The sequence below is a fragment of the Gavia stellata genome, chromosome 28 (assembly GCF_030936135.1).
Source record: "Gavia stellata isolate bGavSte3 chromosome 28, bGavSte3.hap2, whole genome shotgun sequence".
Lineage (NCBI taxonomy): Eukaryota > Metazoa > Chordata > Aves > Gaviiformes > Gaviidae > Gavia > Gavia stellata.
The window spans coordinates 3,901,992-3,913,408 of NC_082621.1; the positions used below are offsets into that span (position 1 = coordinate 3,901,992).

Here is an 11,417-nt window from a genome sequence, read left to right on the forward strand (position 1 = left end):
AACTGGACTTGGTTCTTGGTGCCATTTCGGCTGCCCGGCTCACTGTCGTCACCCGTGGCTCCTTTTATAATTAGCTAATGACAAAACGGGTGTCCGGGTGAGGACCGAGCAGCAAGGCTGTCCCCAGGGACACGGATCACCCCATCATACAGCATCCTGCGGGTGCATGGGCAGAGCCACCCATGGGTGCCCCCCTTCCCATCCACCTCCATCCATCCCACCCTGGCCCCGTTGGGGAGGCTCCGACAGGCAGATTTGGGGTATAATATTGTCTCAGGCAACCAGAAAAACGAGGAAACAACCCTGCGAGCTGCAGAGCCGGGAGTACCGCAGTAATAAACAGCAGGTTGAGGCTGGAGATTGGTGCTGCCGGTATGAAAAGGAGGACAGGCGGGTTCGGAGCCTCCGCCGGCTAATTAAGCAGCAGCTCCCTATAATGCGAAGGCCTTTTCTTTGCCGATAAGACCCATTTATAATGGGCTGAGCAGTCGCAGGCTGAGTGCTGGGGGGAAACAATTGGAAAGCATATTGCTGGTGGGGCTGGATTTTAAAAATAGACATGAAGGGCTTGCTTCTGGGCTTTTTTTTTTCCCTTTCTTTTTATTTTTTTTAATAAAAAAGAGAAGAAAGCAGCTCAGAGCTGCTCTGAGTTTCCCGTGGCCTAGAGGAAGAGCAGGGCTCGGAGGAGAGCACCGAGCATCCCCCGAGGCCAGCGGGAATGCTTCAAAGCAAGGAGGATGGCATTGGATCGGGCTCCCAGCCGAGCGGTCCCGGTGGATGGATGGGGAAACTATCCCGAGGGAGGGGAACAGGGCTGCACACGCTGTCCTTGCCACGGCCACGCATTGGCATTGGGATGGGAGCAGGGGGACAGCATGTCCCTGCTTCTCCTCGTGCTTCCCGGGCTGCGCTGGGCTCCAGCCAGCCCCCTGCAAATCGCAGCAGCCGAGGGGGCACCCGCTGCCCAGCCCTGGCACCCGCCGCCCAGCCCTGGCACCGCTCCCCGGCACCGCCTCACCCGGGACTGGCCCCGTGGGGAAGAGCCTCGACCGGGTCCCTCGGCGAGGATGGGAGGAAAATCGTACGGGAAATGCGGCTGGTGAGCAACCTGATCCTGCCACCGCGCAGGGTCTGGCCCCGACGGGTTAACCGTGCGGGTTAACACGCAGGGGTGCTGCCAGCGGATAATTCCCGGGGCCGATACATTGGCACCTGGATGCCAGCCCGGGAGATAGGGTCTGGGAGGGAGGCCAGGACACCCAGGTCCCAGCCCTGGAGATAGGGTGCCGGGCTGGGAGCCAGGGCTCCTGCCTTCTCCTTCCCTTTGCTGCCAGTTGTTTCTCCTCCACCCTGCTGCCCTGGGAGCTGCCAACGGTGGGGTACGGCCCCTTGCTCAGGCCAAGCCCCCATCAATACGATCTAAAGTGATGGGAAAGCCCCACAGGTTGAAAAACAGGAAATACTTAATACTTTTAACCTCTAGCAAGCACCCAATCTGCATTCCTCCCGCCCTGGGAGCCCTGGCCACTGCTGGTTTGCAGCGTCAAGTACTAAATATTTATTTAACTTCCTGCAGTATTAGAACTAATCACTAGTATTTTCCATCAAAGCTTCATTTTCATCTTAATGTAATTCCATCTGTGCACGCACAGCCGCATCCTGCTCGTCGGAAAGGCGGCTCCGAGGGCGTCGGCTGCACCCACTTTCACCAGAGATGGGGGGTCTGTCTCATCTCGTCTCAGAGCACAGACCGGGAGACCCATGTCCCAGCCCAGCTCCCCCGTGGGCTTCCCAAGGGATCCTCATTCATGACACAGGGGTCCCACGTGCGATGTTATTGCTTGCCCCAGCAGCTCTGAGCCATCACCAAGAGCTCGCAAACGACCCGATTCCCAAATAATCTGGCATCGCTCGAGGTCCCAACACCCCCAGTGCCCCATCACAGCAGAGACGGCTCCATCCCACCAGGAGCCACCATAGACTCGCCCTCGACAAAGCCCCCCATCTGGATCCCCTGCTAGCATCAGACCCCCTTCGCCTCCCAGCACCGGCTTCCAACAGCCCAAATCCCAGGCAGGTGACACCTCCCACCACCGGATCACCCCGAAAAGCAACTCTTACTGTCTTTGCGGTAGTAGAGGATCTCGAGCTTGCACTCCTCGGAGCCGAGCAGGGCCTGGGTGAGCTGCGCGATGGAGCTCTTGGTGGTGTCGGGGCCGGTGAGGAAGTCGCAGGTGCAGGGTTGCTGCATCACCTCCACGCGGGAGTAGCCAAACATCTCGCAGAAGCCGTCGTTGCAGTAGATGATGGCGCAGTTCTCCATCTGGGCGTTGGCGATGAGGAACTTGCGGTCTGCGGGGAGGCAGGAGAGCATGAGGCTTGGGGAGGAAGTGGGGACCCACAGGGAGGGGGGACGGCCTGGGTGGATGGGGGGGTTGCTTGGGCTTTTTGATGCCACCCGCCGTGGGGCTTGTGCAGGGACAGGCTCCCCAGGGACACCAGTGACAGGTTTGGGGGGAGGATGGCTGGCGCCAGCCCACACCACCCTGAGTGCTGCCCTGCTCTTCAGAGAGAGAAAATTCCCCCAATTTCATGTGAATCGGTGACCGTGGGGACAGGGGGACCCAACGCGGGGGTCCCCAGTAAAGGCATTTTTTTCTGGGGTGGGCCAACCCGCGCAGCCTTGACGTCTCACCGCTCGCGTGTGGGGACTTGCTGCTGTCTAATACATGGGCAATCTGTCCCCAGCCAGCACTGCAGGCAGAGGGAAGAGCTGCAGCGTCCGTCCCTCCCCAGGAGCTTATCAGGGACCTGAGTTATCTCGGAGACTTCCCACCCTTGCTCAGATTTGACTGAAGTCAGGCAAGAGGCGAGAGGAGGGGTGAGCGTGAGGCTTGGCTTCTGTGGGAAGCCGGGTGAAACCCGTCACACTAATGATTCTCCTAATGTTTTACAGGATAATTGTGCCTTCAAGCTGAAGCTGAAATCCAGACCCCACTGGGCTGCTTGGCCCCTGTGTTCAAGAAGAAAAGGGCTCAGGTGGAGGAAAGGGGAGGGAATGGTGCTGCCTCATCCCCTCCTGGTGCTGCAGCCACCCGGGCTGGGCTGGGGCCGGACTCGCTGTCGCGCCGGGATATGTGGCAGTGCTGCCCAGCCCATGTCATCCAGCCCAGATGGAGCCGCTTCCATCCTTTTCCTGGGGGAGACCCAGGCTAGAGCTTTGATTTGGTTTGATTTTTGTTTTTTTTCAAGGAGATCGGGGAGTGCTGGGCTGGAGAGGACCCTCTCCAGGACAGGTTTGCTGGGATGTGACAGGGGGCTGCAGATGCTGATGCTATGGATGCTCTGCCCCTCCCCGGGCAGGCTCAATACCCGTTTGGCATCGGCTCCAGGCTGGAGCCGGAGGCAGGTCAGAGCAGAGGGTCCGTTTGGAGGCTGCATCCCAGCCCAGACCCCAATTAATCTCCTGGATTACCCAGGAATGGCATCTGCAGCCTGTGTGCTCCAGAGCCCTGCTGCGCTCCAGCCTCACAGGGAATTTCACCCAAACGCGGGAGAAACCTCCGCGCGGCTGTGGCACCCAGTGCTGGGACCCGGTGGGGTGCGGAGACCCCTCCCTGGCACATCGGGGCTCTCCCTAATGTCACCTGCAGAGTCCCAGCTCTGGAGGATGACTCCCAGTAAAACCAGTGCCCCCAGGGATGCTGCACCGAGCTCTCCTGCTTCATCCCACCCTGTGACAGCCCTTGGTGGCCCTTTGTGGGGGATTCCCACCCCGGCACCTTTCCCTCTCCCAAGCAGGGCTGACACTGGTGCTGGCGCTGCAAACAGCACAAACCACCACGGTCAAATGTTTCCCAGTTCCCTCTTCCCAATCCTTCTCTATCCAAATCGCTCTGCCAGCTGGAAGGCGGCACAAGGAAGGGACCTTCCCCCAAAGCCCTGCTCCTGGGACGCGCTCCCCACCTGCGATAAACGTTTCCCCATCCAGCGCCAGCCCCGTGGGCTGGATCCGGGCTGGATCCAGGCTGGATTCAGGCTGGGCTGGCGCAGGATGGGATTTATGGGGCTGGCAGGGCGCCGGAGCAAGCTGTGCTGAGAGCAGGGGATGTGACCAAGGCCGGGATGGGAAGGAGCTGCAGAGCCAGGTCTCCTTGCGGGTTATTTTCAGCCCAGATTTGCTTTCCACCCTGCCCTCACCTGCAGATTTGCCCTTGCCCCTATGGTGCTGGCGCTCTACACCGGCCCTGGGAGGGAAGCGTTGGGTCTCCCCGGCTCCAGCGGGGACTCACCGGGTGCAGCTACACCCATGGGTGCTGCAGGGGTGGGGTGAAGGCACCCACGAGCAGGGGAAGACGCGCTGCCAGTGACAGCGATGTGACTGGGGGGGGCTGGTTTGGTGTCTCCCAACACCTGTCACACGACGAAGCTGCCGCGGGGGAGTGCGGGGCGACGTTTCGGCAGAGCCCAGCTGGTGCCCGACGTGGCTGGCAGGGCGCAGGCAGGGAGCGGGCAGGGACGAGGGGGCCTGGCTGCTTCCCCGCTGGCACGCTTCGCCGCGTGCCCCCGCTGCTCCCCAGCCGCCGCTTCCCAGCGGGGACTGATAGGAACCAGGGACAGTTTTTCTCGCTTTCCGTCCCCAGGGTCACGTCAATCACTGCCAGGGCAGGCAGCGCAGATCGGCAGGGATGGCAACGCCAGGGACGGCAATGCCAGGGACGATTGCCCACCTGGCAAACTCGGACACCGGAGAAACACCACAGCGAGCTGGGGCGGTGGGGGGTGCACAGCCCCAGCACCCCACGGCAGACCCCCGAGCACAGCTTTTGGGGGGAACCCAGTCCCCCACTGCCCCGCCCTTGTCCCTGGCTGTGTAGGGGGGACCCAGCCCCATCGGGGTGCCCAGACAGCCGAGCTCCCGCCACCTCCTCCCCACGGCCCCCATCCAGCCGCACGCAAAGCCCAGCGCTCCCCGATGCGCACGAACTCTTTGCTGTATTTGACACGAAAACCAGCCCAAAAATTCATATAAAGGGATTACTCCGAGCAACAGCAAATGGCAACATTTCACCAGGGACGGCTGCCTCCGAGCAGCGCGGAGTTGAAGGCAAACAGGCAGCGAGCCCGTCTGCGCTGGCGTACACCCCTCTCCCCCAGCCCTGCCAGCCGGGACCCCCTCCCCGCCACCCCGGGACCCCCTCCCAGCCCGGGGACTGCGGGGGGCTGCGGTGCCTCCAGCCCCCGGGGGACCACCGGGCTGGGAGCGCTCGTCCCCCTCCTGTCGCCCTGTCTATAAATACCCGCGGGGACACTGCCCGGCTGTCGCCCACCCCTCTCCCCCCGCCCCGGGAGGTCACAGGGGCGCCTCCATTTCCCCGGGGACACCCCGGGGTGGCCCCGCTCTGCCCTCCCGCCTCCACCCCCCCCCCCCCGCCCCGCGCCCCGAAGTTGGGGGGCCGCCCGCAGGCGCGGGGGGAGCGGGAGTGGGACCGGGGGTGCGGTACTCACTTTGCCCTTCAAATTTGCGGATGATGGTGTCCAGGTAGGTGTTTTGGGGGGCCACATGGCCCCGGCGTACCGGCATCGCTCCGCCGCCCTGCGCGCCCCGGGAGCGGCGGAACTTGCCGCGGGGGCGGCGGGGAGCGCGGCCCGGCCCCGGAGCGGCTCGGTACGGCCCGGCCCGGCGCGGCCCCGCTCCGCCTCACCCCAGGGCTGGCCGAGCTCTGGAGCCGAGCCGGCCCGGGGCTCCCATGCTCCCGGTGGCCGGAAGGGGGAACCCCTCCGCCCGCCCTGCCGCGCCCGGCTCCGGGCGGGGGCGGCCGGGGAGGATGAGGATGGGGGGAGGAAGGGGGGGAGGACCCGCTTGAAAGGGGGAGAAAATAGGAGAATAAAATAATAAGAGTAGGAATCCCCGAAGTGCTTAGTCACCGCTGCCCCGGCCCGCCGGCGGCTCGGGGGGGGGGGGCTGTCAGCAGCAACAGCCGCCGGCCGGGGAGCTGGCACCCCCCGGGGCCCCCCGGGTCTCCCCGGTACCCCCCGGCATCCCGCGGCACCGGCACCCGCACGGCACCGCCTGGCACCGGCCCCGCAGCCTGGGGGTGCTCCGGGGCGGAGCGGGGTGGGAGGGAGCGTGGGGGTGCTGGGGGGTGGAGGCGGGGTCCTTGGGGGGCTGGGACGGGGGGTGCTGGGGGGGATGAAAATGGGGTCCTGGGGGGGGTGCGGTAGGGGGTGCTGGGGGTGCTGCAGGCGGGGTCCTGGGGGGGCTGGGACAGGGGTGATGGGGGTGGAGGCGGGGTCCTGGGGGGGCTGGGACAGGGAGTTCTTGGGGGGATGGAGGTGGGGGCTTTGGGGTGCTGGGGTAGGGAGTGCTGGGGGGATGGAGGCGGGGTCCTTGGGGGGCTGGGACAGGGGGTGCTGGGGGAGATGGAGTTGGGGTCCCCGGAGTGCTGGGAAGGGGGTGCTGGAGGATTGGGGTGTTGAGACAGGAGGATGTGCTGGGGATGGGGGGGTGGTGGGAGTGCAGGTGAAGGGTGCTGGGGGTGCTGGAGAAGGAGGTGGTGAAGGAAGGGGTGCTGGGGTGCTGGAGAGCGGCGCTGGAGGAGGAGGAGGTGCTGGGGGTTGGTGGGAGCTGGAGGGTGTTGGTGGGGTGCAGAGGGTGGTGGAGGAGGGTGTGATGGAGGGCGCTGGAGTGCCGGGGGTGGCAGAGGAGGGGATGCCGGGGTGCGGTGGGTGGTGCGGGGGGGGGCGGGTGTGCAGGGGCGGAGGAGGAGATGGAGAGGTGCAGAGGCAGAGGAGGGGGTGCCGGTGGGTGCGGGTGTTGGAGGGGGTTTGTCTGTTGTGCACGGGTGCAGAAGCAGAGGAGAGGGTGCTGAGGGGTGCAGGGTGCGGAGGAGGAGGTGCAGGGGTGCAGCAGGGGAGAGGGTGCCGGTAGGCGCAGGGGGGCAGAGTGGGGGGTGCCGAGGGGTGCAGGGGGAGGAAGATGGGGTGCAGGGCCGGGGTGCTGGGGGTGCTGGGGGGTGCAGGGGAGGAGGTCCGGGTGTTCCCGGGGGTGCCGGGGGTGCCGGGTGCCGCGGGCCGGGCGGGGCCCCGCGCCCGGCGCTGTCCACTCGCGGCGGTGCTGAAGAGCCGGGCGGGGCGGGCGGCCGGGGGGGGCTGGCTGCTCGTATGGGGGGGCTCGGCATGGGGGGCCCAACCTGGCACAGGGCTCTGCGAGCACGGAGGGTCCCTGGGGGACACGGAGGGTCCAGGGGGTCCCAGGGTTCTGGGGGACACAGAGGGTCCAGGGGGTCCCAGGGCCATAGAAAGTCCCATGGGCTCTGTAGGGCACGGGGGTCCCGGTGGGTACCCGGACTCTGTGGGACATAGGGGTCCCACAGCGATGCTGCCCTGCTAGAGCAGATGTTCAGACCTGGCCCCAAGTTCAGCTCTTCTGCCCACCCTCAGTGCCCTTCAGGGATAAGGCCAAGGAGACCAACTCCCTCTCCTTCCTGAGAAATCCCCTCCGGCTGGCCCTCTTCTCCTGGGCCTACTGCTAAGGACAGTGTCCACTGAGGGGCTTTCTATTATTATTTTTTTATGCACGATTTTTCAGGCATGAAATTGGTCTAAGAGGATTATGGTCCATTATCATCAGCAGGAGTGTTTTGTTGGGATTTTCAATTAATATTCCAGTGCACCTCAGCAATACACATGGGGGCCAGGCCATGCCCATGGGGCACTCGACCCGCAGCGTTGCCTGCCAGAGTTGCCTCCTGTCCCTGAGCCAGCAATGCAAGTGGGCAAGCAAAGACAAGTGCCCTTTCAGGCCCATTTCAGAGCCCTGGTGCTGCTTTTATCTCCGTCTCTCATAGAAGTCAGCCTTCCCCAGTGGAGAAAAACTTGTTCTATTGTTGAAGAGGGTGAAAAACCCATTATCTCCCCCCATCCACTCTGCACACTGCCTCTGCCGTGATTTACTGCGAGTCGTGGAGGATATTTTGCTCTATATTACACAGATGCAGCTTAATAGCATGGGGGAGGGAGAGGGACACGGAGTCCAGGCTCCTGCCTTCTCTGTTTTCTTGTTGATATACTGGGTGACTCGAGGGAGACAGCTCTGTGCCGCAATTTCCTCGCTAGAAAATAGGGACGCTGGTCACTCGGCCTTGTGAAACCGCTCTGAGATTCCTGGATGACCAGTTCTGCAAGCGAAAGCAAACTATTATTACTACAGCTAATATGATCATAATTATGATTATTAATCACCAGGCAGTCAGGATTTAAGGTTGGCCTCCTGCCCTCCTCTCATCCCATAAATCAGTCCGGGATGTTCATGGACACATCACGTGGACATGGATGTGTCTGATGATAAGGGCACGTGCCGGCTCGCAGCCCTCCCCGGCGGGGAGCGGGTCCACAGAGCGGAGTGCAGGAGCACCAGTGGAGCTTTGGGCATGGGGCAGGGCACAGTCCCGGCCTCCCCAGCCCCTCTGCCAGGGCTGGGTGCCAGGAGTGACCCCAAGAAGGCTTGTCCTGCTCTGGGCATGGCAGTGGGGCCACTATGATCCCCCTTTCTCTGGCCAGGGAGTCTCATCCCATCACGTGGCTGATGGAAGAGCCTCTCTTACCGACCCTTTTCCCCATACAGCCCTCGCAGATGGAGTTGAGTCATGTCATTCCCTTTCAGGTTATTATTGACTAAGCTCCAGGAGCCTCCCAGCGCTCCCATGGCTCTTCCAATCCCCCCACGGCTCTCCCAGTCCCCCCAGTGCATCCCTGCAGAGCCGGGTCATCCTTGAGGCTGCTGGTCCATGCCATGCCTCCCTGCCCTCCTTGGAGTACTTTATGCCCCAACTTCTTTCAATTCCCTGGGTCTTAAGCATATGCTTGCAGTTAATCTTGTGCTTACGTTTTATCCCAAATAGGAAGAATTGGGGTCTCCACATAAAGTCTCCTGCTGTTCAAGGCAGCTGAAGGGCTCCCTCTAATTCAACCGAGCAGTAATCCTCTATCTCCCGGCCCTGCCCTGCTCTCCTCCTCCTCCTCCCTTGCTCAATTCTTTCCTCTCCTCCTGCTCCTTGAGTGTTTTTGAGGTTTTGCTCCTTCCCACTTCTTTCCTTCCTTCCCACACCCCAAAGAATCAGTGGGAAACCACCGATTTCCAGGGCAAAGGAGACCTGGGTGCTTCCCAAGGGTGTCCTCCCCCTCCCTGCTCCTGCAGCACAAGTGCCTAAGGAGCCACCTGGGAGTGCAGGGAATTATAATCTGTGCAGGAAATTATCACCCACCCGGCGAGGGGCTGCCCTGGGCAGACGCAGGAGTGTCAGGCGAGGGGGTACAGCCATGAAATGGGGTGTGGATTTGGGGTGGGAGGTGTGGGATGGAGGGGACGGGCGTCCACTTGAATCCCAGCACGGCAGCTGCCAGCTGACGCTTGCCGAGAGAAATGTTTGCCAACCGAGAGACGGCTTTTCTCCACATTTCTGTAATTAGAACCACACTGCAAACACAGCCAGCAAGGGAGAGACAGGGCTCTCGTGGTCCCCGAAGCTGCTTGCAGCCACAGGGCTGTCCCCAGACAGGCTCGGATGTCCCGGCTGCCTGGCACGGTTCATGCCCCTGCTTTGCCCTTCACTTTTGGAAGATGCTCCAGGGATGTGACAGGGGAGGGAGGAACTGGGGCTGTAAATGGATTTTGCAGGGGGAAGGATGCTCCTTGTCCTGGCTCTCCTTCGCCCCGCCACTCCAAATCCTGACGTATTTTTCCAGGCTTTCACCACCTCACTGTTTGTTTGCTAAGTATAAAAAAACACACCCAAAAGAAACAATGGTTAAATTTGCAGCCAGAATTAACCCTCATCAGCCTGGACTTTCCGCCACGCCATCCCAGGGGAGGCCCGATGGGAGGCTGCAAACCTGGGAAAGACTTGGTGACATTAAACCAAGTCACGGACGTTGTTTCCCAACAAAAGCCACTTCCCACTCAGAAGCAGCAGGAAAAGCCGCGGGGACTTGGCTCCAGGATGTGGCATGCTTGGTTTATGGCAGCCACACTGGCATCATGCCCGTCCTCGCCGCACAGCGGGGGAAACTGAGGCACGGGGCAGGCTCGTGACTCACCCACAGTCCTTGGGGCCAGGAGGATGGATGGGGCGAGCAGGTGGCTGCAGTAACTCACGGCGATGCTGCAGGGAAGGCTGGGGAAGGGCAGGATGCGGCCGCGGGAGGGGGGTGCTGGCAGCAGCAGCAGCGGGTCTGTTTGGCTGGAAATCCTCGCGGGCACGGGGGGAGAGGAGCTGAGCGCCAAGGGCTCGGCCACACGCTCCCCCGTCCTTTGGGGCTGCAGTACTTTCAGTCTGCGGCAATTCTCTCCCCGTCGCCTGTGAGGCCTCGGCAGGGACGGTGTCAGCTCAAGGGGGAGCCCCGAGGGGTGGGGACGGTCCCCACCAGCACGGGGACACGGGCAGAGCCTGCTTTGGGGTCCTGCTGCCGAGGCACCCCGAGGAAGCAGGGTGGGGGATGCTGCCCCTACAGGGTGGGGGGCCTGTGGGGCTGGAGAGGGGGTCAGCCCATCTCGCACCCCCGGGTGCATCCCCCAGTGAGGGTGGGACCCAGCTGGGTGCCCGGTGCAACACGTCCACAGGTGAGGGTGGCACCACCTGGGTGCCTGATGCTTGATGGAGGACGAAGGGGACATCAGGAGGGTGGGGGTGTCATTTAGACTGGACCTGGCCCCTGTCTCCCTTGGTAGGGAATTGTAGCTAAGCCATGGGGCTGGGGAGAGTCTGATCTTGCTTGGGAAGGGGACTTTGGGGTCCCCCACTTGCCCCTCACCCCCAAATTCACCTTTACCCCCCTCGGCCCTGCTCAGGCAGCAGGGAGGGAAGGATGGTGCCAGCCAGGGCTTGCAGGGGCTGAAGCCACGGGGAGGGAGCTGGCAGGGATGGGGAGTCCCCAGTCCCTTCCATGGCTCACCACATCCCTGTGACACTTCTGCTGTCCCCTGGGACCCCCTCCCCGCTGCCTCCCCCCATCTCCCCTGCCCGGGGTGGCCCCCGCTGATGGCCCCTGGCTGCTGCCAAGCTGTGGCTGCATATTTCCAGGCTCTCCTTGTCCCCGGGGAAGGGGAATGCGAGGAACGTGGCCCCGTGCACCCTGCCTGCTCCTGCCCGGCCACCCGCCGGCTAAGAATAGACCTGGCTTGGCTGGGCCCCCGCCAGCGCCGAGGGGCTGCGGGGTGTGGGAACGCCCCCAGCCACCTTCCCGCAGCGGATAATGAACATAAAAAAAATGGAAAATGGGTTTCCGCAGTGCCCAAAGGGTCCCCGAGCTGGCAAAGGGAACCCAGGGTGTTTCTTGCTTTAAATTTGTGTGATTTTAAAGCAAATCTCCTCTCTGGGAGTCTCATGCAGAGGTAGGGTGGTGTAGGGCAGCCCCCC

At 62.8% G+C, this 11,417-nt stretch overlaps 1 protein-coding gene across 3 annotated transcripts in view; it reads right to left on the minus strand.

Annotated features, from left to right (window-relative positions):
• KCNH6 (potassium voltage-gated channel subfamily H member 6) overlaps window positions 1–5,584 on the minus strand; it is a 33,460-nt gene extending 27,876 nt beyond the window's left edge. For all 3 annotated transcript variants that reach the window (XM_059830326.1, XM_059830325.1, XM_059830324.1), the window contains exons 1-2: window positions 5,509–5,584; window positions 2,122–2,352 (exon numbers count right to left, since the gene is read on the minus strand). In XM_059830326.1, coding sequence (XP_059686309.1) covers window positions 2,122–2,352; window positions 5,509–5,584 — 307 coding nt within the window. The remainder of the gene's footprint in view (window positions 1–2,121; window positions 2,353–5,508) is intronic.
• Between the last annotated feature and the right edge of the window lie 5,833 nt (window positions 5,585–11,417).